Source organism: Emys orbicularis, chromosome 4, assembly GCF_028017835.1.
Source record: "Emys orbicularis isolate rEmyOrb1 chromosome 4, rEmyOrb1.hap1, whole genome shotgun sequence".
In the NCBI taxonomy this organism is placed as follows: domain Eukaryota; kingdom Metazoa; phylum Chordata; order Testudines; family Emydidae; genus Emys; species Emys orbicularis.
In genome coordinates this window covers 94,880,263-94,906,796 of record NC_088686.1, presented here as the reverse complement: position 1 = coordinate 94,906,796, position 26,534 = coordinate 94,880,263, and the positions used below count along the sequence as shown (strand labels likewise).

At 43.0% G+C, this 26,534-nt stretch overlaps 1 protein-coding gene across 1 annotated transcript; it reads right to left on the bottom strand.

Moving 5' to 3' along the window:
- RCN1 (reticulocalbin 1) lies at positions 1-25,877 on the bottom strand. The gene is made up of 7 exons (XM_065403612.1): positions 25,820-25,877; positions 25,278-25,513; positions 13,410-13,603; positions 7,587-7,765; positions 6,782-6,842; positions 1,068-1,267; positions 1-108 (listed from the first exon to the last, which is right to left on the bottom strand). The coding sequence occupies exons 2-7, from the start codon at positions 25,502-25,504 to the stop codon at positions 1-3; spliced, it is 969 nt and encodes a 322-aa protein (XP_065259684.1). The 5' UTR covers positions 25,505-25,513; positions 25,820-25,877.
- Between the last annotated feature and the right edge of the window lie 657 nt (positions 25,878-26,534).

The window sequence follows — 26,534 nt, the reverse complement described above, 5'->3', positions numbered from 1 at the left end:
TCATAGTTCATCGTGATTTTTTGTGAGATCTTCCCCATAATTGGTAGCTTGGCTGCCAACAAACATGTTCCAGTTCTCTAGAATCTCCTCTTTGGTTAACTTTTGATCCTGGGGGGGGGAAAAAATTAAGTCTCTATTAGAACATTTTAAATACCAGGTAAAACATCAGTACAGATTTCCGAGATGCCCAGTAGGAGAAAATTCTCCAAAGAAGCTGCAGACAGTGGGTGAAATGCTGGCCCCTAGTGGAAGTCAATGGCATAATCCCATTGATTTCACTAAGCTCTGCATTTCACTCAAAGTATTTCATAATTAACTGATTCCTACACAGAACTTTCAGCAGTAGGAGTGTGCCGCTCATCTACTTGTGCAACCTCACCTATGTTTTTAACTTTTCCTTTTTGATTATTAATATGGAAAATATTTTGTCTGTTTGGTTTTGGTGATGATGATCACCCACATTTAATAACTGAAGTGAAATCCTTCTAAATTCAGCTCTGTATAAGGGAGTCTTGATCTTCCAAACTCCAGCAGTGGAGCATCAGCAGGGTTGGAGAGAGGGGAACAATCCTGCTGAGCAATGGCTCCTATCCAGGTGCTGCTGAATTATTAGTCCCCATCATAGTGGCAGAAGGGATGGGCCAGACCTTAAGCTGCAAATCTGTCTTATTTCTTATAGTCTTCTATTTTTATCTCTCTCCTATTTATCTCTTAGTCCAGTTTAATACATAAATGTCCATGCCCCCTTTCAAAAGAGAAAAATCTATCTTAGAATTTTTGGGTGTAGGGACATAGGTTGGAAAGCTCTCTAACACTAGGACAGCCAATGCGCCTACCTGAGTTCATAGTTATTTTATCAGCTATTTCTTGTGGTTTCTAACTTTTATCAACTCAAATTTATTTTGTTGCAGTAAGGCACTAGCAAAACCATTTTTATCATCTGAAGCTCTACTCAGACTGTACTAATAAGAAAAGTCATTAAGAATAATCTCTTGCTGGCTGACACTAAAGGGAACCAGTTAAACTCTTAATCTAACATTTATGAAATATACCAGAGCAATGAGTACCTTGTCTACGTCCGATTCATAGACTAAGTGCCTGGCTTCAGCTTGTGCGTGATCATAGTCTTGTGGGAGAATCCAGTGCCGAATCTCCTCTTTATCCATCTTCCCATCCTTGTTTATATCCCGAAAATCTGAAAACTGCTCACGTTCAGTAATTACCCAGTCAGGTTCAGGTCCACCTTCCTCATGTGCAAACATATCAGCTGGAGGGGAAACAAAGGTTTCAAAGTCCTATTTAGCTTGCAAATTATGCACAAAATGAAGACAGGCTAGTTGTAGAAATATCACAGTAATAGCTTGCACAGAGGTATTGTATGTCATGTGGGGCACGGCATAGGTGGAAAAGGAATGGGCACATGGATATGCACCTTGCTTTGCTCAAATGGCTTCACCATTGTTAGTTTTAGCCATTCTCAGATCACCCTTTTAGGATCCGAGAGCAATGCCACTTAAGTTAATGGGCAGTCCCAGGTGTAACTGAAAAGCAAATTGACCCCAAATGTCTTTACCCAGTGATTTTTTTTACCCAGGTTACAAGCATGTGGTGACGTACAGCTCTTTCAGGATCCTCTCTTAATCTGCACTCACGCTCTTTCAAAATGAGCTCAAATGTACTCGGGAAAGGGGAGAGGACCCACAGCAGCACTGCATCTTGTCCCTGCCAGCAAGTGTCTTTGTCGATAACATCAGAATCCAACCAGAGAGTGGGTGAGGGAATAAAAGGCACAGGGAAACTTAAGGAAACAAACATCTGCTAAGTGGAACTGGATGGCTTTTGTCCTGCTTTTATGGAAGTCTCTGTGTGAGAGAAATACAGCTGAGTAGATACGTTCCTTTTTTAACCCTGGACTACTGAACAGACTGCAGCAAACTCCGCTGGAAGGTAAGGGGCTGCGCTATACTAGGAAAAGATTAGAAGAGCTGTGATGCAGCATGAGTTGATATACATCAGAGATACCTACTATGCGGAAACCACACCTTATGGACATGATACAGCCCACTCATCGGGGACCTGGGCTAGGGAAACAACTTGTGATAGACAGTGGATGATCAGTTCTGTTGCTCATTGCCCTGGTCCTCCCATCAGGACTCACACACCAATCAACTCCCCCTCTCAGCGAGGCTCATTCTTTCCCACCCCCCACCTCTACCATTGTCCTGTTTAAAACTGAAACCTATTTTGTGGCCTCTGCTCGCAACCCAATATGGTTTTGGTTGTCAAGATCGTTCACATGGTTCTAGGTCAGGCTAAGCTTGAGGCCAGCTCCATCCATGGGAGGTGCAGGTGCAACCCTCTTGAGGATTTGGTCCAAAATTAGCAATAAAAACCACATGCATATACTGTACTAGGCTGGATTCTCCACTGCCGTAAGTGGGCGTAGCTCCCATGACATTAATAGAACTGCGTATGCCCATTTTAGTGGGAATTTGACCCATTCTGTCTAGGTGTTGTAACACGATTCAGAATTTTTAGTTTCTAAACTTTCTTGGGACCTGATTCAAAGCCTATTGAAGTCAATGGAGAAGGGCCAGTGCTTTCAATTGACTTTAGATTGGGCCCTTGATGGGGGAGAAAAACAAGCTGTGCAATGTCTGTGGGGGATTTTTTTTTTTTATTAATCTACACAAAGCAAAAATGTGGGTATGACGTACTGTAGCCATTGTTTAGAGCAAAAAAATTGCTGCTCTGTTTAGTCTAATTAAAGCACATATGATAATTTAGGCACAAATTTTCCCAACTGTTGAAGAAAACTTCAAGAATGACGCAATGCTACTCTTTATTTTATTTTTTAATAAGAGCAGGCACACAAGAGTTACATTGTTTATCTGAAGCAACTGACACGTCCCGTCAATTTGATTTTATCATCTTTGCCAATGTGAGGTGGTCGTGACAAGAACATTCTATGCTCCTATCTATAGAAGACAAGAGGAACCAGCATTCACATGGTAACGAATGTTGACAACTACCTTGTAATTATATGTAGGTAGTGTCACTGAATAAACTTAAATTACTTGGGAAATTATGCTGCTTTGTTATTTCAGTCATACAAAAGCATTCACAGCTTAAGGCTAAATATAATTTCAAGGAATAGAACCCCCTATGATTAATTAAGGTGTGGATATTGTTCCTGATTGTGTGTGATGAAGTAATCTTTACAGTAGCATTAGAAACAAAAAGATTTTATCTGAGTTTGGTCCAATGCTTTTATGGTGCGACTTTCCTGATTAAAAAAATCAATCATAAAGGGGCAGAGTGAGATGCTAGCTTCAGTGTCAGCATGACCTTTCACAAGTGTAACACACACATCCTGTACTGCTGAGCCCCTGTCTTATGCTGCCCCCGTGCCTTCCTGGCTCTGAGAGCAAGAGAGCAGACAAAAACCCAGTGTGCCTGAAGTTTGACCAAAATAACGTGCAGGAACAGACCTGCAGTTTACATTTCCCATTCTGCTCCCTTTGTGCCACTAGAATGGTGCACGACTAACCTTTAATTCAGGTATTTCACAACTTTTGAGTGCTTGCCTTTGCAAACTTAATATCCTGGTAACAGTTTATTTTTAAGGCAAGTTCTTAAGTTTAAAAAAAGTCAAAATTGAAAAACCAAAAATTCCATCCTGTGGCACCATACTAAACCCCACACATACATCAGCAGCAGCGTTGAGCTACACCGCTGTCCTCCACTTGAGCTAACAGAATAATTGGTAGTAGTGCTGTTAGGCAATTAAAAAAATTAATCGTGATTAATCGCACAATTAAAAATTTTTTGATTAATCCTGTGATTAATCACACTGTTAAAAAATAATAGAATACCTATTTTTATTACAAATATTTGCACTGTAAAAATCAAAAGAAATAGTATTTTTCAATTCACCTCATACAAGTACTGTAATGCAATCTCTATCGTGGAAGTTGAACTTACAAATGTAGAATTATGTACAAAAAAATAACTGCAATCAAAAATAAAACAATGTAAAACTTCAGAGCCTACAAGTCCACTCTCTCCTACTTCTTGTTCAGTCAATCGCTCAGACAAACAAGTTTGGTTACATTTGCAGGAGATAATGCTGCCTGTTTCTTGTTTACAATGTCACCTGAAAGTGAGAACAGGCGTTCGTATGATGGCACTATTGTAGCCAGCGTCACAAGATATTTATGTGCCAGATGTGCTAAAGATTTATATGTCCCTTCATGCTTTGACCACTATTCCAGAGGACATGTGTCCATGGTGATGATGGGTTCTGCTAGATAACGTTCCAAAGCAGAGCAGACCGACGCATGTTCACTTTCATCATCTGAGTCAGATGCCACCAGCAGAAGGTTGATTTTCTTTTGATGGTGGTTCGGGTTCTGTAGTTTCCACATTGGAGTGTTGCTCTTATAAGACTCTGAAAGCATGCTCCACACCTCGTCCCTCTCAGATTTTGGAAGGCACTTCAGATTCTTAAACCTTGGATCAAGTGCTGTAGCTATCTTTAGAAATCTCACATTGGTACCTTCTTTGCATCTTGTCAAATTTGCAGTGAAAGTGCTCTTAAAACGAACATCATGTGCTGACTGCTGAGACTGCTATAACATGAAATATATGGCAGAATGCAGGTAAAACAGAGCAGGAGACATACCATTCTCCCCCAAGGAATTCAGTCAAAAATGTAATTAATACATTTTTTTTTTAAACAAGCGTCATCAGCATGGAAGCATGTCCTCTGCAATGGTGACCGAAGCATGAAGACGCATATGAATCTTTAGCATATCTGGCACGTAAATAGCTTGCAATACCGGCTACAAAAGTGCCATGAGAACACCTGTTCTCACTTTCTGGTGACATTGTAAATAAGAAGCGGGCAATATTATCTCCCGTAAATGTAAATAAATGTTTTTGTCTTAGTGATTGGCTGAACAAGGAGGAGGACTAAGTGGACTTGTTTTACATTGTTTTGTTTGAGAGTGCAGTTATGTAACAAAAAAGAAAATCTACATTTGTAAGTTGCATTTCCAGAATAAAGAGATTGCACTACAGTACTTGTATGAGGTGAATTGAAAAATACTATTTCTTTTGTTTATATTATTTTATTACAAATATTTGCACTGTAAAAATGATAAAGTGAGCACTATACACTTTGTATTCTGTGTTGTAACTGAAATCAATATACTTGAAAATGTAGAAAAACATCCACAAATATTTAATACATTTCAATTGGTATTCTATTGCTTAACAGTACAATTAAAACTGCGATTAATCGTGATTTATTTTTTTAATTGCGATTAATCTTTTTGAGTTAATTGCGTGAGTTAACTGAGATTAATCGACAGCCCTAATTGGTAGCAGTAGAAGACTGTTATTTTATATGGACCGGCCACTAGAAAGGATGGAGAGGCCCATTTTGTCAGTGGGTTTCACAGCTATTTGCTAGACAGCAAAGGAATGATGAGACTCAGACATAAAAGGTTCGATTCTGGGTTCTGTAAGGGAGTGTTCTCTAATGGTTATAGACTCTTCTGCCCCAGTCTCTCCCTGTCCTCTTCTGCTCCTACCCCCTCCCCAGCTTCTGCCCCTGTTTCCCTGCTGCCAGGCCCCAACCCCTGCTCCTACTCCTGTTCCCCTCCTTGTCTTCTTCCCCGTCTCCTTACTCTGCTTCTGCCCCTTACCCAACTCTTGCCAGGACCTCCTACCTCCAACAATCTCCAATCTGCTTGTATCCTCCCCCTCCAGCTCCTGCTCTCTCTGCCACACACATATATTTTTCCATTCCTGTCTCACTGAGCGTTTTGTTCTTATCCCACCCCTATATCCTGCCCCACCTCTGCTCCTGCTCCAATCCACTTCCCTCCCAAATGTCAACCCCTCCCCTGCCTATGCACTCTGCCTCCTCCCCTTCGCGGTCCCTCTGCACTCGAGGCAGGCTCCTCCATGCTGCCTGGATTCCATCAGGGGAAGCATTGACATCACAGCAGGGAGCCCTGGCTCTTGGGAGGAGCAACCTATCTCCAGCTCAGCTCCTGCAGCAGAAGGTTGGAGCATGATCACTCACTATGGGGATCGCACCTGAACAGAACTGCGTGAGGATGAAGCATGGTCAGCACAGATGGAATCTTCAGAGAATTTAGTTGCCAAATGCTAACAAGACCGAGCATATGTGAACTGTGATTTTTTTCCAGAGACTTGTAATTTGGCCATATTTTCACAGGCGCTGCAAAAGGCACATCCCTGATGAGAGGGTGACCCTTTCCAGCCCTCCCTCACCAAATTTCAAGTCTTCACTCCAAAACATGAAAGGACTAGAGCTTCACAAGGAAACTTGTTAAAAAAAAATTAACATGGGAGAAACAACATTTTTCTCTAACCTTTTTCTTGGAAATGGCTGAACCATTTTACCTGACTTCCCCAGGGGGGAAAAAAACGACTTTTAGGCAGACATCGGGCATGGGAAAAAAATCAGCCCTCACCTTTTAAGTTTGCCAAAGTTATAAGAAACTAAAAACAGAGTCTTATAAATGGAAAGCATTAGGCAACCTTTGCTATAGGTGTCACTACATGCCTAAAATTGACAAACTTTTTGGTTTTCTTTGTTTAAAATGACTGAGTACGGGCATGGAGGTGCTCTTCCTTGTGATACAAGTGTTGACTTAGATTTGAGACGAGTTGGACTGGTGGAGTGGAGATTTCTAAAGTACTTGTGCTAAATGTTAAGGAGAGTCAACCCCATTCCAGCACTTACCAATGTACTCATCTTGATCCACAAAACCATCCTCGTTTTTGTCTATGTCCTCCAGTGTTTCCTGGAAAACATTTTTTTGTCAAAATGATCAAGAAATTACCGAAAATTCCAATAGCTCTCTTTATTACTAGGTGCCACTTCTCAAAATTATCAAAACTGAAATCCTAAGGGAAATCCTGAGTTATTGTACCATGTTTGGCTTTCCTCACTGCCCTTTTGGAAGATTTCACATTTGGGAGATGGCCTGCTCTTGTATTCCTGGTGCACAGAAATCCTGACACTGACCAGCTCCAATGTGAGTTTCGTATTCAAAGGAAGCCCAGATCTCCTGTCAGAGTGAAGAAATTCCATGCATATGAATAGATTTGGCCACTTTGCTGTTGAACTATCTAGGTGGCACCTATCACTCTTGTATCTAGACACTAACTCCAAGTTTTAAGTAAGGGCTTGTCTATATACAAACTTGCATCAACACATCTAAATCAGATTCTATTCACAACTCCTGCTATTCCGGTGAAAGTTGGTGCCAGGGATACTTTTATTCCCCCTTTTTTTTTTTTTTTTTTTTTTTTTTAACTCTAGTTAAACTGAAATAGGACTCTTATTTATTAATTTCACTGCAAGTCTATGTGTAGACCAGCCCTAAAAGAAGTGAATTTCATGAAGCACTTTCCTTTCTGTTCCCGAGTTGGCTACTATTTATGTGCATGCCTGTTTCTAAAATCCTGAACTGAAAGTTTAGGGAACTGCATCAAGGCTCAGAGGAATAAAAGCAAAGGAATTCAATTGGTTTTACTCTACTTACTAAGATGACAATGTCTTTCATATGCTCAAACTCCTCCGGATGAAGAAAGGCAGTGAACTCCTCACGAGTGGCAGTTGAGTCTCCATCCAGGTCTGCAGTTTTGAATCGCCTTTCATCCCTGGGCAGCATTTTTTTAAAACTGTGTTGATCAGTCGCATCTTGAAATTCTTCTGGATTTTCTAGAAATTAATTAGACAATCTCAGAAGTGTGTGTCTCTGAAAATATTGCTGCATTGTCTCCATACACTGCAATGATAGTGTATAGAAAAAGCTGCTGAAATATTTAGATCCTGTAGATTCTAAAATTACAATAGTTCATTGTCAGGATGGCTGCTAAAGTGTCAGGATTTCCCTTCTGAAATCTTAAATTCATGGCCAGCCATTAAAGTGTGTTTGTGATCACAGGATTTGTGCTTACGAATGACTGACTCAGTTTAGTAGTAATTGTGGTCTACAGGTGGGCAAGTGGAATTTACCATAAACTAAGAAATTAAGAGTCTCTTAAGGTCCTCAAACAACCACTGTCATTCAGATCCAGTTTATCTATGTATCTGCTGAGTCTTGTACAGAGCTTTAGACTCTTGCTGTATAGGGCTGATGAGGTAGTTAAGAGTCTGTATCCCAGTTTGTAGGAGGGAGATGTTTGTTCTGTTTTTTTCCTGTTTTTTGACACGATCTTGTTGCATAGAATATACGGGATTTAGAGAAGTAGATTCCTCTGTTTAGCAGGATATAGTGCTACCACCTTTGCCCCTTCCAGCTGAAAGTGCACCTTTATAGTGTTTAGGGCCCAATTCAAATTCCATGGAAGTCATTCTGGGTGGATCTGTTGACCCAGAAGCTTTTATCACTCAGTCTTTATCTCACTGTGACGGGTTGGATCACAGAAACCCCCTTGGGAGCTGCCACCCAATGTGCAAAGACTACCCCTGCTCCTGTTTTCCCTGCCAGCTCAGGACTCCAGCACCCTGTCTTGCTGAGCCAGACACTCCAGTCTGCTCTAACAAAGACTCAGGGTCTGAATCACTTGTCCCAAAGCTGCAAGTTTATCTGAAAACAGCTCATAGAAGTGTGCTTGTCTTTAGCACTCAGATGCCCAACTCCCAATGGGGTCTAAACCCAAATAAATCCGTTTTACCCTGCATAAAGCTTATGCAGGGCAAACTCATAAATTGTTCGACCTCTATAACACTGATAGAGAGATATGCACAGTTGTTTGCTCCCCCAGGTATTAATACATACTCTGAGTAAATTACTAAATAAAAAGTGATTTTATTAAATACAGACACTAGGATTTAAGTGGTTCCAAGTAGTAACAGACAGAACAAAGTAAGTCACCAAGCAAAATAAAATAAAATGCGCAAATCTATGTCTAATCAAACTAAATACAGATAATCTCACCCTCAGAGATGCTTCAGTAAGTTTTTCTCAGACTGGACGCCTTCCAGGCCTGGGCACAATTCTTTCCCCTGGTACAGCTCTTGTTGCAGCTCAGGTGGTAGCTAGGGGATTCTTCATGATGGCTCCTCTCCACCTCTCTCCTGTTCCACCCTTTTATATATCTTTTGCATAAGGCGGGAACCCTTTGTCCCTCTGGGTTTCCACCCCCCCTCACTGGAAAAGCACTAGGTTAAAGATGGATTCCAGTTCAGGTGACATGATCACATGTCACTGCAAGACTTCATTACTCACTTGCCAGCACACACATATACAGGGAGACTCACAGGTAAACAGCCATCTGCAGACAATGGGAGTCTTCAAGATTCCAAACCATCATTAATGGCCCACACTTTACATAATTACAATAGGCCCTCAGAGTTACATTTTATATTTCTAGTTTTAGATACAAGAGTGGTACATTTATACAAATCAGATGATCATACTCAGTAGATTATAAGCTTTGTAATGATACCTTACAAGAGACCTTTTGCACGAAGCATATCCCATTTGCATTATATTCACTTATTATCAAATTTTTTATAAAACTATCCCAGTTACATTATATTCACTTATTATCATGTTTTTATAAAACCATGTAGACTGCACAACGTCACAATAGTGCTGCCACCTTTGCCCCTTCCAGCTGAAAGTGCACCTTTATAGTGTTTAGGGCCCAATTCAAATTCCATGGAAGTCATTCTGGGTGGATCTGTTGACCCAGAAGCTTTTATCACTCAGTCTTTATCTCTTAAGTCTGTGTCACATAAGAATCCCCAGTGCAGATTATTGCAAGCAAGTTTTGATTTGATAACATTTTTCAATTATGGGAATTGATTTCTGTTTACTCTATGCTTATGACTGTGAGAAATCCTTTATGTCTGGGCCAAGCAGCTTCGGGACTGTGATAAGCACAAAATTAACCGTGTCCTTGTGTTCCTGCACAAAGAGATTTCTTGCCCAAGTCTGATTGTGTAAGGATTCCACTGATCTTTTTAAGGTTATTAACGACGTGTGAGCAGTTTAGAAAAGCTCATTTATCTTTTTTGGTTTGTTTTGTTTGTTTTTTTAAAAAGAAAAGCATTATCTAATATCTCTAAAAAGAAATCATAAAGATTTTATGTTGCAAATCTCTGCCATCCAGCATCACAGTGATGAATGCAGTATAAAATGCTTAGCTAGATGAAACTGCTGATTGGCCTGCAAAAAATCCTTACCATCTCCAATTCCTACATCATGAATAAGGCTACGATTTGGTCACGGAGGTCGCGGAATCCATGACTTCCGCAGACCTCCGTGACTTCAGTACGCAGTGGCTGGGAGCGGCAGGGTACCCCCACCTCCTGTGGTAGCTGGAAGCTGCAGGGTACCCCTGCCACCCAGAGTGGCAGGGGCCCCGGAGCTCCCCAATGGCTGTGGGGGATCCACCACAGCTCCCCAGCTGCCGCGGGCAGAGGCAGGTCCCCTGCAGCTCTCTAGCTGCTGTGGGCGAGGGGAGGATCGCCCGCAGCTCCCCAGTCCCTGCTGCCATTGGGAGAATCCCCCGGAGCTCTCCCCTCCCCGTGGGTGGCAGGGGACCCTCAGAGCTCCCCCCTCCCCGTGGGTGGCGGGGGACCCCCAGCAGCTCCCCAGCCACCATGGGTGGGGGTCCCCTGCAGCTTCTCAGCTGCTGCGGGCAGGTCCCCGTGAGTTATGGGGAACCCTGGAGCTCCCCAGCTGCTGTGGATGCAGGGGTCTCCTACAGCTCCCCCGCCTGGAGGGGGGAAATCCCCAGAACTCCCCAGTCCCGGGGCAGGGGGGATCCCCTGCAGCTCCCCAGCTGCCCCATAGGCAGGATTCCTTCCCAGCTTCCAGCCAATGGGCAGGGGCTGCAGCTCCCAGCCTCAGCAGGGCAGGGTGCTGGATCCTCCTCGCTCCCCATTTTGTCATGTATATTTTTAGTAAAATCAGGGACAGGTCACGGCTTCCATTAATTTTTGTTTATTGCCCGTGACCTGTTCGTGACTTTTACTAAAAATGTCCATGACAAAATCGTAGCCTCAATCATGAATGATTCGCCTGTTCCTTCTCCTGTTCTCCTTTCAGAGCCATCCAATCTTGTTCCCCCATTCATATTTGTTAGGAGTTGTCAGATGTTCTAGTTTTGCTTTTAAGGGAAGTCTCTTGGACCAATTTTTTTAAGCAACGATTCTATGGGTACTTGAATAGAACTTTCTTGTCTTCCCCACAGCTTCTGCCTGATGGTTGCCGAGAATGAGTTTGAAAGCACCTGCCTATGTCACCTTTTTTACACATACGTTTGCTTTCCGTCTCTCAAATCTGGATCTGAGTAGAGTCCTCAAAAATTCAGTGGAAGATTCCAGCCTGAAACTTTCCATTTCTTTCTATTACTGGCAGTTTTTTTCTGGCACAAGGCACAGAGCGGTCATATTCATATTCAGTGAATAGCACATTGGGTTCTACCAATCCTCTCTCCCCTCAGCACAGGACTAGGAGCTACCTGGTAACTGTCAAATTCTCACATTAAAGTATTTTGTGAGGTTTTTAGTTTAATGTGAGCTGTAAAAACTGTGTTCCAATATTTAGTATAGTGAAGCAATTTTCACTGTTTAAATCTGATCTGCTCAATTTGTCCAGTTTTAGAAACAACAAAACTGAAGAGAATAGGGAGTTCTGGTTTCAGAAACTGGCAGACTCACTAATGTTTATCTAGCAGCTACCTCTCTCCTAGGTGGAACCTAAAATTGATTTTTGTTTAAAACAATGAGATTTAAACTCAATGGTATGAAACGAATGAGAATTCTAGAAAAATAGCATCACTAAACTAATTAAAAATCTTGAAAAACAATTTCAAAATGAAGGCCTTTATAGACTCATCTGATTTTTAAATGACTACTTTGGGAAATGGTTTTGTGAATTTTAATTGTGCATTAAAACAAGATTAAGATATATCTGCCGCTCTCCAAAGCCTGGCTCTCACACACAGTGAAATGTGTGTGTAGAAAGTCAGCACAAAACTGGGCACATCCTGAGTCTCACTTACGTCCTCAAAATGGGATCAAAGTGGTGCATAAGAATTGTGCTGACCCATGAATTTCATCCAGTCATGTAGAGCAGTGTGAGGTGGCCTTTGAGTCTGTAGGAGGCCTTTTCCTCCAGAATGAAAGTCAGTATGTTGACATATACTTCAATCAATACCTTCCTTCAAGTGCTTTGGGTCTCTCTCTGATTACAACTTGCCCTAATTAAAGAACCTTCAGATGGTCTCCTTTGATCACATCTGAAATCTGTACTTTTTTTTAAATAAGATGTGCAGTAGAATATTTCAGTTGTATCTCATTTAACCTTGTGTCATCAGTGATGAACTTTTTTTCTTGTGTAACCATTTTTAAAACATACGTATGCCATTTTCATTTTAAAACAATTAAATGCAGAGGGGGTTAACTTTTTTCAGAGTGAATTCAGTGCTTATGAAAGAGCTCGGGCTTATGGCCCTGGTGAGAATTGGAGTATCAATAGTAGCAGCACAAGTTTCCTCACCCCACCCAACTACAGATCAGCCACATGCTGGAGGGTCCACATCAATCTTGGAGGGAGAAGAGAACCATAATTCCTTCAGGGCCTGGCTTCAATGGGCTTTGGATCAGGCCCTCAATCCAAAGCCTTGCTGTTAAAATTGCAAACAGAAGTGCTGGTTTCAATGGTGGACACTTGCCCAATAAGAACTGGACCGAGACGCCCTGACCCCAACATATGCCATCCAATTTCTGTACGTGAAACACTAAAACTCAACTGTTGAACTGTTGCCATATCAAGCACATCAGATTAAATTTTCCATGGGGACAGAAGAAAAGAATCGCATCTTTCAAATATATTTTCAAATAAATGTTGCTTTAGGGGTTTTCATTTATAATTGATCATAATCTGTGGCACGTTCTGACAGAATAATTACATTCTATTTAGACCTTACATAAATGTTTAGCATCCAAACCAAAACTTCAGAGAAACAATGCAGCAAATACTTACTAGTCTCTCAACATATTTCTTTTGAAAGAAAGGTTTAAAAACAACAACACAGTTCCCTTAGTTTACTAATAGGAGCAGAGGCTTTTAACTTAGCTTTGAAATTTTATTCACTTATTCTTCCCCTCCTGAAATCCCTATGCATAGAGGTGACCGTGGTGCAGATGTGCATTTGAAAAATATAGCCAAACTGAGGAACTTTTGATCTTTGAACTATGTTAATTTACAATTTCATATGAGACTAGAATCTCCTAAGAGAGTTAGGTGCCTGTGTTCAGGGATTTTGATAGACATGAAATTTCAGTCTCCCTAAGGCTTCTTTGAAAATTACAGCCTAAAATGTTGCCTTTTGACTAATCTTACCTAGATAATAACCATACGTGGCTTGTTTGTATTCTTCCCAGGATATTTTGTTATCCTTGTTTACGTCATAATCTCTCCAGACTTTAGCCACATTTTCAAAGATGTAGCGTTTCTGCACTCGCTTAATCCAGTTTTTCAATTCCTCTGTTGTGACGTAGCCATCTTTGTTATCGTCTATTCTATCAACAATTTTCCTGCAAAGAGAGACACATCTTTAAGAGCTGGTAAAAAGAAATAAAATGCACATGCCAGTCCAGCTTTGCTAATCTACATGGGATCCTGACTTTGCCTGCCCTCTCTCCACAAAGAGGTACCAGTCAAAGCTGCAGAGAGATGCTCTATCACAAGGCCTGGTCTACGCTGGAGGGGGGGGGGGGAAATCGATCTAAGTTACGCAACTTCAGCTACATGAATAACGTAGCTGAAGTCGATGTAATTAGATCGACTTACCATGGTGTCTTCACCGCGGTGAGTCGACTGTTGCCGCTCTCCCGTCGACTCTGCCTGCGCCTCTCGCCGAGCTGGAGTACAGGAGTCGATGGGAGAGCGCTCGGGGAATCAATTTATTGCGTCTAGACTAGACACAATAAATCGATCCCTGCTGAATCGATCGGTGCCCGCCGATCCAGCCAGTAGTGAAGACATACCCTAAGGCTTCATTATATTTACAGAATATACTATAGGGGCATTTGCTAGTACACTGCCATCAATAATTAAAACTGAACTACCATTGTCAAAATTAATGGACAGAAGAACACAGGGTGATGTACTGTCCTTGATTTTTTTTATTGTCTGATCAGATAGGGGCAAATCTTCTGTTCGGTGTCCAGAGAGAGTGGCCATGCTGGGCTCTGAGCTGATGCTCAGGACATATCTTCACCTCAGGCCTAGAGAGCCTGTCATAGAGAGCCTGTCATCTTGTACAATGGAGGCTCTTACAGCCCAAAGCCTAGGGGAGTTTCTGCACTCCTTTGGGTGGTCTTCTTGTAAGAGGGTATAAGGATTGGATAATCTACACAGGGCTTTATGCAGTGCACAGAATATACAACACCTGCACAATCTTGCACCCCAGCTTTTTGGGGGGGGAAGAGAGAGGATCTGCACTAACTGTGCTGCCAGGAGACCCTCTGTAGCTGTGGAGGCAGGGGCAGGATTGCCCTTTGCTCATTAATTCATCACATTGAGTAATCTGCAATGGGTCTCCAGTCAATATTGCCCATTGACGTCAAAGCCTGCACCTGAGCGGTGCTGAGAGCCCTCTTTTCCTGAAGTCAGTAGGAGTTCAGGGCCTCAGAAATTCTCAGGAAGCTCTGCACCTTGCAGGATCAGGCCCTAAGCAAAGCTCTATTGTAGTCAAAAGCCAAGCTGCCGAACTATGCAAAGAGGGCAACTCCCTCAACCTTTTAGCTTCTCCCTAAATAAATTTTCCATAAGTTATTTTCCTTACAGATAAAAAAAGGAGATGGTGTTTTATTATTCTATCCACCCAATGCCACAGTAGTGAGCCGTTGGGTTTTTTTGTGCATCTCGCTCACACAAATCCATGCCTTTACATTGCTCTAACCACAGGTTTATTTATAGGGAAGCATTTTCAGTATATTTAAATCTCTCTCCATTACACTCAACAGTCTAAAAACACTATGAAACCCCTTCCGTTTATACCTGTAAGGAAAGCACAACTTCAAGGCACAAGTAATTTTTTGGTATCAAACCATTCTCTTAAAAAAAAAAAAAAAAGACTTTTAAGGACTTCTCTTGTGCTTAAAAAGTACCTTTGATTTTACTAGTTTAATATTTTACTACAGAAAAAACAAAAAGAAACATTTACTGTCCTACGAAATTTACCACCCCATCCCATCTTTCCTTTTTTTAAACTAATTAAACATCAACAGAAACATTTCTAATGCAGAAACAGAGTTTTTTGTAACATTCCTCTGCAGTGGCGGCGATGCAATTATTGCAGCATTTTGCCAGTGAATGAGAATCTAAATGTGAAGGTGATGTGTTTATTTTCACATTCCAAGCTGAAAAAAATGCAGAAAGAAAACAGTATGAATAATGAATAGTACCTTTACTAAATAAGAAATAACTGTAAAAGCAATGTGTGTTATAAAGAACACTAGGAAGGTCTTTTCCTTTTTTCAAATATTATTTTTAGTGTCCTTAATATTCAAAGTAGGATTCAAAAGATCCAAATTCTGCTCTCAAATTCAGGAGCACAGTTCCCACTAAAGTCAATGGAAGTTGTGTGTGCATTGCTAAGGGCAGAATTGTGCTCTTTGCATCTTGTTCACTAGGGGTATGGCTACACTACGCAGCTTTTAGCAACATGGCTGTGCCACTACAGCCGTGTCGCTAGAAGCTGCGCAGTGTAGCTGCTGTTTGTCGGCAGGAGAGAGCTCTCCTGCCAACAAAGCGCTGTTCACACCAGTGCTTTTCATCAGTAAAACTTTTGTCGTTCGGGGGGGGGGGGGAGGGGGGCCTTAACACCCTTGAACGACAAAAGTTTCGTCCACGAAGTGCCAGTGTAGACAAAGCCTAAAGAAAATGTGCCCAGGCTCTGATTCAGTAAGCACTTAAGCGTATGCCCTGTCAATCCCTAATCAGGAAAGCAGCAAATTCCATGCTTAAGTTCCATTGCCTTCAAGTTAAAGTTAATTCCCTGATTAACAGCTTTGCTGAATTGAGGCCTCTAAGGAACCTTAAAAAAGAAAAATGCTCTATTAGACATTTATATTAGAATATATTTATAGGAGAGAATTATCAGTTAATGGTGTATTTATGACCAGCAAGAGAAATGTGTTTTCCCAAGGGATATTACACTCTAGTATACCTTAACTTTTTCCCCAGCAGTATTTCATTAAAACCACCTTGAATTAAGCCTAATGATGCTACCTTCTGGCTCAGGAACTAAGTTTACTTTAAATCCCTTTACAATCTTTTCTTTCTCTTTCCAATAGCATTACCTCTGTCCTCCCAGGACCATAACTATTCGCAGGATGGCCACTAAAACCATATAATATAAAGCATATGCCAAAGACCACAGATGCACCAGCAAGATTTGTATGAAAACTATTACTGGTATTAGCATACTTTTATCACTGATCAATGGAAAGGCGTGCCTCCTGCTCTTGAAATTAGGTTAATTCGTAGTCACTGAAGTCTCAGCTGCCAGGTGCAGCCAGATTGGCTTTATTTAATTCAGCCACCACCAAGCAATATAAAAGACCCAACAGAATTATCTAGTCTTCATTGACCCACAATGAGTTCAACCTAAGTGAGCTGGCTGACATTTTGTTCAATGAAGACTAGATGATTCTGTAGGATCTTTTATGGAGAAAGGCAGGATCGGCGCCAGGGTTTTTGCCGCCCTAGGCGGTAGCGCTCCTCCTCTGAGCGTTCGGCAGCGGGGGTCCTTCCGCTCTGCGTCTTCGGGGCACTTCAGCGGTGGGTCCCGGAGCGAGTGAAGGACCCGCTGTCGAATTTCCGCCGAAGACCCGGAGCGGAAGGACCCCCCGCCACCGAATTTCCGCCAAGGACAGCAAAATGCCGCCCCCCAAATCCTGCCGCCCTAGGCGACCGCCTAGGGTCGCCTAGTGGAAGCGCCAGCCCTGGAGAAAGGGATGGGTGAGTCTGCCCCCGTAACTGCTCCTTCCACCTAGGGTAGAAAATTGCTCTCCAGCTAAAGCAGTGTTCTTTTCTGAGCTACTTTAGTTCAATCCAAGTATGGGTTTTACTTAATCTTCAGCAATGATGTGTTTGCTCTGCTATCATCATTGGATTTGTAGCACATTACATCTTTACAGATCTCATTACAGACACAGGGTACAGACACATGCAGAATCTGTCTTCTGCATTCATAACCAAGACTTTTCTGAAGGAGGAAAAAAAGAAGTGCTGCTAAATTTCACCTGAGAAATAAAAAAAGAACATGCTACCTGATTGGCCAGCCTTTTTCTTTTTGTATGTACCCCTCAGTGAATCTCCCCTGAAAGTCTGACACCACAATGGGACATATTCATCAATGGAGTTGTCCCACAATGAATTTAACCTAAGTGAGTTGGCTGACATTTCGGTCTATTGTTAAATGCTAAAAGTAACTGAAATGTTTCTGCCAGAGGCCTAGGAAATATTTTACCCTATTGTTATTTTTAACACTTCCTCGGTATCTCCAGAACTGGTCAGAGCCAAGAGCTGTGCTGCTTGTAGTCAGCACTGTTTATTTTTCCCTCAAGTGCATTCTTCTATTTTTCTAGCTTAATTGCATCTCTGCCATGATCTATATGACTTATGTCTGCTTCCCACTAAAATGAGGGTGGGTAAAAAACAAAGTCTTATGTCTTTTTAAGGATGATGTGGCAAGAGAGCAATAGCCTTCTGACTGCTTTGCAATGCAGCTAAAATTCATTCTTCAATCACAAAAGTTGTAGTGTCCCCATTTAAAGTGGCTAATTCTTTAACAAAGTGAAAATTCGGAGAAGGTTTCACAGCCACAAGGCTACAGAACCAAAACTAAGCAATACTCGTTAAGCTGTCCCCACAAGCCCACAAAACTAAAAACCTCTTTCTCTCAAGGCTAAAAGGCCTGCTGCACCAAACCTCATATAGTCCCAGCAACTTCAATGGGACTATGTTCAATATAAGCACTTAAGGGAACATCCTGCCCCCAGCTCTCTAACAGTGAAATCAGTTCAGTTCTGTTGCACAAAGGGAGGGCAAATCTGGAGGGACACACAGAGGGTCTGCAGGTGCAGAACCGTGCACTACATATGGTAGCGGGGATATTTGGAGATGAAACAAGGATGGGCCAGACAACTCACAGCTACAACGTGAGTTGGAAGGGGAGGGATTCTAAACCTCAGCCTTTTGTGCTTATGCCTTGTTGCTGGGTTAGGTGCCACTGCTGGCTTCTGGACTGGGTCTGATGCACAGCAGCAAGATTTGCCACATTGGGCCCATATATGGTGCCAGAAGTTCAGCAAGCATCTTGCTACCAATAAACAACAGACCTGTATGTCGTATTAAACTAGGATCAGACTGCACAGCTTTATCACTGGGCTGGCCTGGAAGGCCTACATGACTCTACAGCTTTTGTGTCTTTTTTTTTTTTTTCCCCCCCTCAGGAAAATTTCTCTTCGCTAGTAGATGAGCCTAAGTTTAGAGTATATCAGTCAACTCTCTTTTGCGTGACAGCAACAGCAGAACATGGCTTTCTTAGGCCATGTCTACAATACGGGCACTACAGCAGCATAGCTGCAGTGCAGCAGCTATGCTGCTGTAGTGCCATAGTGTAGATGCATCCTACAGTGACAGAAGGAGTTTTTCTGTCACTGTAGTTAATCCCCCTCCCCAAGGCACTAGCTAGGTCAATGGAAGAATTCTTCCATCAAGATCATGCTGTCTACACCAGAGGTTAGGTTGGCTTAACTATGGCACTCAGTGTTGTGAATTTTTCACACCTCTGAGTGCCAGAGCTGTGTCAATCTAACTTTTAAGTGTAGACCAGGCCTAAGTGTTTCATTATAAATCAGTGGTATACAATGGACTTTGTTATGTTTATACCCATCTCATTTGTGTGAGAATTACTTATTAAAGAAGCTGCACTCAGTTTGCTTAGAGTTGGGTCATGAATATTCTTATGCTGAATTAAAAGTATTTCCCAGACAATGTCTTTAAAAATAATGTTTTTAATTAAATCTGTCCTCCTCCTTAAAGCCAACAGCTTACTGAAAAGTGATACCATTTGTGACCAAAGCTGCTGGGGATCCTAGCATTAAAAAGCATACGGTACTTTCTGTCCTGATTTAATAAGCATCTTTTTAATATTTAAAGTTCCTCTTCTGCTGCAAAAGTTATTTTAATCAAAAGTGTGAAAAGCAGCCAAAGGCCTAAAAATGCCCAATCGCGTTAGAAGCTTTATTTGCACAGTTTGTGTCCTGTGATGTGTTTTCCACTTTGAGACTGTTCAAAATGCTGGTAAGCATAATCCTGGGGGAATTCCGTGCCCAAAAATGAAAAATTCTGCGCACAATATTTTAAAATTCTGCAAAATTCTACACATTTTATTTGTCAAAATAATGCAATATAATCATGCAAGTTTCAATTATTTTGGTAAATTATTTAAACTACAATACAATGGATGAAGAATGTGAATGGGGAGCACTGGAGGAAATCCCCAAGCCCCCTTTGTCTAATAGTAATGTAACTAGGTTTGACCCTTTATTTCTAGTTGTTAGTGAACAAATATATGCAGCCATATGCTCAGTGTTACATCATAGGCAACTGAAGAGCAAGTGAGGGCTGGGGAATCAAACTCACAATTTATATTGGCTACTGACCATCTCCAGAAAGGTAAGTACCAAACAGCTCATGGAGCACATTTTGATAGGAATTTTTTTCAGTCCAAAAACTTAGACCAGTTCTAATCACTAAAGCACCATAAGCATTTATAAGGCCATCCTGTCCTTTACGCCACTCTGACAACATAAAGGAGCCTTAAAACTTTTACACCTGTTTTATACTTCTGGGGGAATTCATAAAGACAATGGGAGCAATACACTAAGCAGGCAGGCTGCTACATTCTGCTCTGCCCCATGCCTACCTCCTCAGAAACACCCCAAAGCCCTGCCTCTCCACGCCAAGCATGCTGCAATAACAAGCAAGAGGGACAGAGTGTCTCTCTCCCTTTCACACGCACGACTGCCCAGCCCCCGCTCCCCCCCGACCCATCCCAGTGGTGATTTACGTCTCTACCGGCTGCTCCGGGTGCCCAAACCAACCAGCCTGCACTGTCAGAGAGGGACACATGACTGATCTTGTGGGCTTCCCTTTGCTTCCCCACCAGAAGTCATTTTTCTGCGGGGAAGCAAAGAAATCTGCGGGGAACGTGAATTCTGCGCATACGCAGTGACACAGAATTCCCCCAGGAGTATAAGCAAAACCACTTCAGGATTCTTTTAAGAAACATAGAATAAACCCATTTCTCAGAAATGCTGGATCAGGCCAAATGTTCCCTTAAGTATGTGACACACATTAGTTATATTAAAGACTATTCTGTACTGAATTAGAAGGCATCGTTCTCCGCACAACCCATCAATCAAAAAGCAAAACTATGCCTCTGTAATTATAGCTGAAGTTGGAGCCCTAGAGATTAGCTTACAGTCCATTTCTCCGTTATGCATATTACTCTCATATAGAGTGATGCAAACGCATATGAGAATTTCCTGTGAATTCTCCCATCATGGGGAAAAAGAGTTTGAACCCCACAAAAGGGGGCCAGGAGTCCATCTACCAAACCTCCATCTACCCAAAGTGAACTGGGGGCAAGCAGCAGTTAGTCTGTCGGCAGATGAGTTGGGGAGAGACTTGTTTTGATAGCAAAAATGCAGTAGATATTTTCTTTATCAGGGAGTACTCAAATTCTGCTTGGACAGAAAGTCACAAACCATCCTGCCTCAGAGCAGTCTGAAATTTGAGATACCAAGGCTGATTTTTTTCTTTAAATATTGTACAGACTCATGGATGCTGTCAAAGAAAGGCAGGTGCAGGATCAAGTTACAGTAATGGTTAACGATCAACAACGCAAGGAAAATCAAAGAGCAATGGGTGTGTCTGATTCTGAAAATGAGAACAGTAGAGATTTGAAAAGGCATTGCAACGCCATCCATTTTAAAGAAACCAAAATGTACATAACTAGGGAGGAGGAGGTGGAGAAAGGAAAAAATGGTTCAATCATATCTGTATTAAGTATCCCTGTATTTCCATATTTAATTTGTGGATGTTTAAACTGTGGAACTGCCTCTTTCAAGGCTGCACTCAGTTCTGGATCGAGCTTTCAAAACCCAGGCAATATGGACAGTAGGAGACAGGAGAAGCATGTTGGAGGCTGTCCTACCTTAGGTGATATTTAGTCATTGAGCAACACTCCAGTACACTTTCTTGTTCCTCAGATCTGTGTCCAAGGGGACAAACAAAGGGAGAGGTGTAATATCCTAATTGAAGCTCAGTTTAAAATGGCCATAATATGAACCATATGTGCCAGAGACAAGAGTTCAGGTCCTGAGCTTAGTGCTGTGCTAGCTTTTTATTGGTCATAAGTGAATATGACTCAGTGTTGGGAATGGAATCCTGTATAGGAACAGAATAACTGAAAGAGTGCCTGCTGCCCTGCATCCCAGTATCGTTTGGTGATGCTGAACTTCATCGAGTATAATCTAGAAAGTATGCGAGGCAGGGCCTTCTTCATCCGGGGAACCACAACTCTGGAATTCATAGATTCCAAGGCCAGGAGGGACCTTTGTGATCATCTAGTCTGATCTCCTGTATAACACAGACCATAAACTCCCCCAGAGAAATGCCTAGTGCAGATCTTTTAGAAAAACCTCCCAACTTGATTTTAAAATTGCCAGTGATGGAGAATCCACCACGACCATTGATAAACTGTTAAACTAAAATTTTTTGTTAAACTAAAATGATTAAGGGTTTAGAGAGGGTCCCATATGAGGAAAGATTAAAGAGGCTAGGACTCTTCAGTTTGGAAAAGAGAAGACTAAGGGGGGACATGATAGAGGTATATAAAATCATGAGTGATGTTGAGAAAGTGGATAAGGAAAAGTTATTTACTTATTCCCATAATACAAGAACTAGGGGTCACCAAATGAAATTAATAGGCAGCAGGTTTAAAACAAATAAAAGGAAGTTCTTCTTCACGCAGCGCACAGTCAACTTGTGGAACTCCTTACCTGAGGAGGTTGTGAAGGCTAGGACTATAACAATGTTTAAAAGGGGACTGGATAAATTCATGGTGGCTAAGTCCATAAATGGCTATTAGCCAGGATGGGTAAGAATGGTGTCCCTAGCCTCTGTTCGTCAGAGGATGGAGATGGATGGCAGGAGAGAGATCACTTGATCATTGCCTGTTAGGTTCACTCCCTCTGGGGCACCTGGCATTGGCCACTGTCGGTAGACAGATACTGGGCTAGATGGACCTTTGGTCTGACCCAGTACGGCCTTTCTTATGTTCTTATGTTCTTATAAATTATCCCCTCAATCTTCACCACAATGCATTGGCAGTATTTCTGTGAGAGAGTCTGAAGACTTCTGTGTATCCTATTCAGTATGCTATTTATTGTAGGGTTGATTTAGTGTGTTTATCCATGTGTCTGTCTGTATCTCCTCTACATGATACATGGGGTGAAAACTGAAATAACTGAAAATTAAATTTCAGTTTGTGCTGATTTAGAATATTAAATAAAATTTACTGCATACTATTTATATATAATTACATGGAGCTCCTGCTTCCTTCCATGGAAAAAGTAGTAAAGGCTTGTCTGCACAAGAAAGCTGTACCAGTTATACCTGTACTGCTATTTCCATATGGAAGGCGAATAACTATACTGGTGTAAGGCACCAATATATAACTTAATACCAATAATTATACTGGTATAACTTTCAAGTGTAGCCCAGGCCTAAAAGTGATTCCAGTTTAAACTAAGAAAGCCTAAGATGTTAGTATATTATATGTGAATCCGAGAGACAGTTTGCTTTTTTATGTTGGGAGTGCTGAGTTTGCTAATTCCAGGCCTTTGAATAGTTTGTACAAGTTGCCCGTTTATGCTAATTGTGTTTTAAATATTTTTGTTACAGCACCTATTACTATTTTTACTTGTATTTCAGTATCACTCAATAGGATCACAGACCCACTGTGCTTAGTACTATACGAGACAGTCCTTACTCCAAAGAGCTTACACTCACCTCTGAAATAAGATGCAATGAGTAAGGATTACAAACAATGCAAGGGAAGGGAGAAGGCAGGCTGAGGCTAATGGTAATGCAGTCATATGGTTCTACAGGATAGCTCGGGGCACAACTTGAGGCTTACAAATAATATGAAAATATTTTTCCTTTACTAAATCAATAAAACCAGCTCTCTTCAACTGCCATTAAACCTACCCGTCCTGTAGATGTCACAACAGAAGTGGGTCTTAAGGAGGGATCAGAAGGATGAGAGGGTGATAGACTAGATCAGGGAGGATGTCCCAAGAATAAGGGGCAACGTGGAAGAAAGAACAGGCACACTGTGGGAAAGGTGGACAAAGCTACCATAGTTAGCAAGGGGAGAGGGCAACGTTATAAGTAAAGCTGTGAGTCTGTCACAGAAGTCATGGATTCCATGACTTTCTGGGATCTCCATAACTTCTGCAGCAGCCGGTGCGACTGACCCCAGACCCAGCCGAGCAGCTCAGGCGGCTCCCAGGCCAGCCGCCCTGGCCGCTGCTGGGGCAAACCTGGCCTCCCAGCCACCAGTGGTGGTCTCGGGCTGTGCGCTGCCCCCCCCCCAGCACCAGTGGCTGTCCCAGGCTGTGTGCTGCCGCCCCCCCAAGCACCAGCAGAGGTCCCAGGCTGCACACCGCCGCCGCCTCTTCCCCCACCCCCGAGCAACAGCAGCACCCCCAGGCCACCCCCTCCCTCAGAGCACCGGCGGCACCCCCAGTGCCCCCTTTCCAGAGCACCCAAGATTTAGTCAGGCATATATAGTACAAGTCATGGACAGGTCAGGGGCCGTGAATTTTTGTTTACTGCCTGTGACCTGTCCATGACTTTTACTAAACATACCCATGACTAAATCTTAGCCTTAATTGTAAGTCACGAACAGGCAAGTTGTAAAGGGTAGCAAAAGTGAGGACAGGAAGCTTAGATGTGTGATGCTGTGACAGTTAGCAGAGAGATGCAAAGTGAGGACTGACAGGGTAAGAGCAATAGGCCAGCAGGGTGACTTTAACAGCTGCATTTTAAATGGACTGGACAAGAATGAGCAGGTGCAGAGGGAGTTGCAAGCAATGCACTCAGGTGATGGGAGAAGGAATGCTTGAATATTATAGTCTATCCAGTGCTTGATACAGTGCTGCATATAGCTATCCTCAACTGGAGGAAGAGGAGCTTCAGTGCAAGGCCAGAGAAGTTGGAAGAGAGAAAGAGAAAAGATAATTTAAACAGAGGGAGTGAAACTAAGCCTTGAGTTTTCAGCATTTATTTGTAAAATCAATTTGGGCTGTGGGAGGAGAGGCGGTGGTCAAACAAATGTCACCCTGTAAAGTTCAATTTTGCCAGGCAACTTTTCCCACAAGTCCCTGCCCTGTGAGTGGATGGGCAGTGCTCTGAAGTGACTAGAGCCACTGGAGATCTGCTCGAGAAAGCCCTGTCACTCAGCTGGGAGTCAGCAAACCTCCCCAGAGATCTCTTGCTATGGAGAAATTTGCAAGCTCTGCATAATGCCTGCAGCACTTGAGTTAATTCTCACTCCTGACCACTGCCACCACAACCCTTCACGCCTGGCCTTAGCTCGGGTACAAAGTTTCCGTTACAAAAACACAAAGAGAAAGTAAGATTGAAACTATTGTCTCCGAGGCTTCTTCCCGGCTCTTTTTCTGCTGAAATAATGCTTTCCCTACTATGCAGTGATGCAACGGGACCTCCCCTCTGCCACGTTATCAGCGCTTGATGGGGCGGGGGACCCGCCTCCTCTGTCCTCTCTCCCCCTGTTGCAGTAAGTGAGGTTCCGAGGCTTGGAAAGCCTATATTTCCTTACACTAGTGGCTGTTGCAACATGGGTGTAAGCCACAGAAATCAAGGGCATTTCCCTCTCCAGTAAAAGCTCGTGTAGTTTCGAGAGCTCGCGCTCAGCCAGACTACAATTACAGAAGCACTTTCAGGTTCTTGCTGGTGCAACGCCCTATTATTATTTCGATACACGCATTTCACTTCCACTTGTTTAAAAAAGTTATGCATTAAACTACTGCGGCGGCAGGGTCCCTGTAATGCATCTCCTTGGAGAGGCTGTTCCCTTCCACTCCTAGGAGCCCATCTTACCCTAGTTTCTCTTTGCTTTCTTCTGGGGTGAGCTGATCGAAAGTCTTGGCTTCCTCCTTGCCCAGAAAAGCCTCATGGTCATACTGGAAGCTTTGGTTATCTTCGTGCAGCTGATCGCTGAGCTGAGGGTCTGGATGAACGACCCTCTCCTTTCTGAGAGTGGGTTTGCTGAGTGACCCTCCTGTGCAAAGCAGCAGCACGAAACAGCAGGCAGCCTGGAAGCCCATTCTCTGATCCTAGCAAGGCGGGATCCGCCACAGCCCGGGGGAAAGAAAGGGAGAGAAAAGTGCTACATGAGTTTGTTACAAATAAGGAATCAGGGGAGAAGAAATGTCAACTTATGACACATGGATCAAGTCATCCAACGTGCTGCATCACCTCCAAAAGCACCCGCACGCATGGGACTTCTAGCACCGGTCCCTACATGCAGCAGCTGAGCCTGGTACCTTTCAGCTCCCAAGCACACACACTCCCACTCCCCACATCTGGACAGACAGCGAGCGTGGAGCTGTACTTCACCACCAGCACCCCTTGCCACATACCAGCTGTTGCTGAGAGTCTATCGCCCAGGCAGCCCTAGGAATGCAGCTGCAAATTGCAAATGACCCACTGCGGGCTGGGATCACAAACCCCCCCAGCCTTCCTCCCCAAGCAGTCACGTGAGAGGTTGCAAGGCAAGGTTGCTCTGTCACCAGACGTTACAGCGCTTGCTATTGGACAGGGGAGGCTGTGTGCCTGCTGGAGGGGGCTGGATCGCCACGTTTGCAGGGCGGCTCGGGTTTCCCCACTGAGGCGGCAAAGAGCGCTGGATTTGAGCTGCAGGGTGTAAGGTTTCCGTTGGGGAGTTCCCAGCTCCAGCTTAGGAACAGCTCCGTTGCTCTGCATAAAACAGAGGCAGTTTAACACCCGGGGGCTTTTTAAACTTGTTCTCACTCACCACACACTCTAAAGTTTGCAGCCACACAGTGACACCCGAAAGCGAACGAGGGGTCTTGCAAACCCGCTGGATTGTTGTGTGACCCTGGCAAGCTGCCAAAGATGAAAGCTAATTGCAGATCCTCATGGACTGCAACAGGAACCTTCTCTGCAGCCTCGCAGCTCGTACCGCAACAGCCGTCATACCACAAATCTCGTCAATCTACAGGGCGAGCCCTCATTTGGGATCAGTTTAAAGCAGGTGAAGCCTTTTGCTGTGTATTGAAGGGACGTTTAAATTCTCAGTCTGAGCCAGCCGCCTGGCTGATCCTTCTGACTGCT

Coding starts and splice junctions, on each gene's coding strand:
- RCN1 (XM_065403612.1), bottom strand. CDS start 25,504: ATGGGCTTCCAGGCTGCCTGCTGTTTCGTGCTGCTGCTTTGCACAGGA. Junction 7,766..13,409: donor CACGTATGGTTATTATCTAG/GTAAGATTAGTC, acceptor ATTAATTTCTAG/AAAATCCAGAAGAATTTCAA. Junction 6,843..7,586: donor TGAAAGACATTGTCATCTTA/GTAAGTAGAGTA, acceptor AATGTTTTCCAG/GAAACACTGGAGGACATAGA.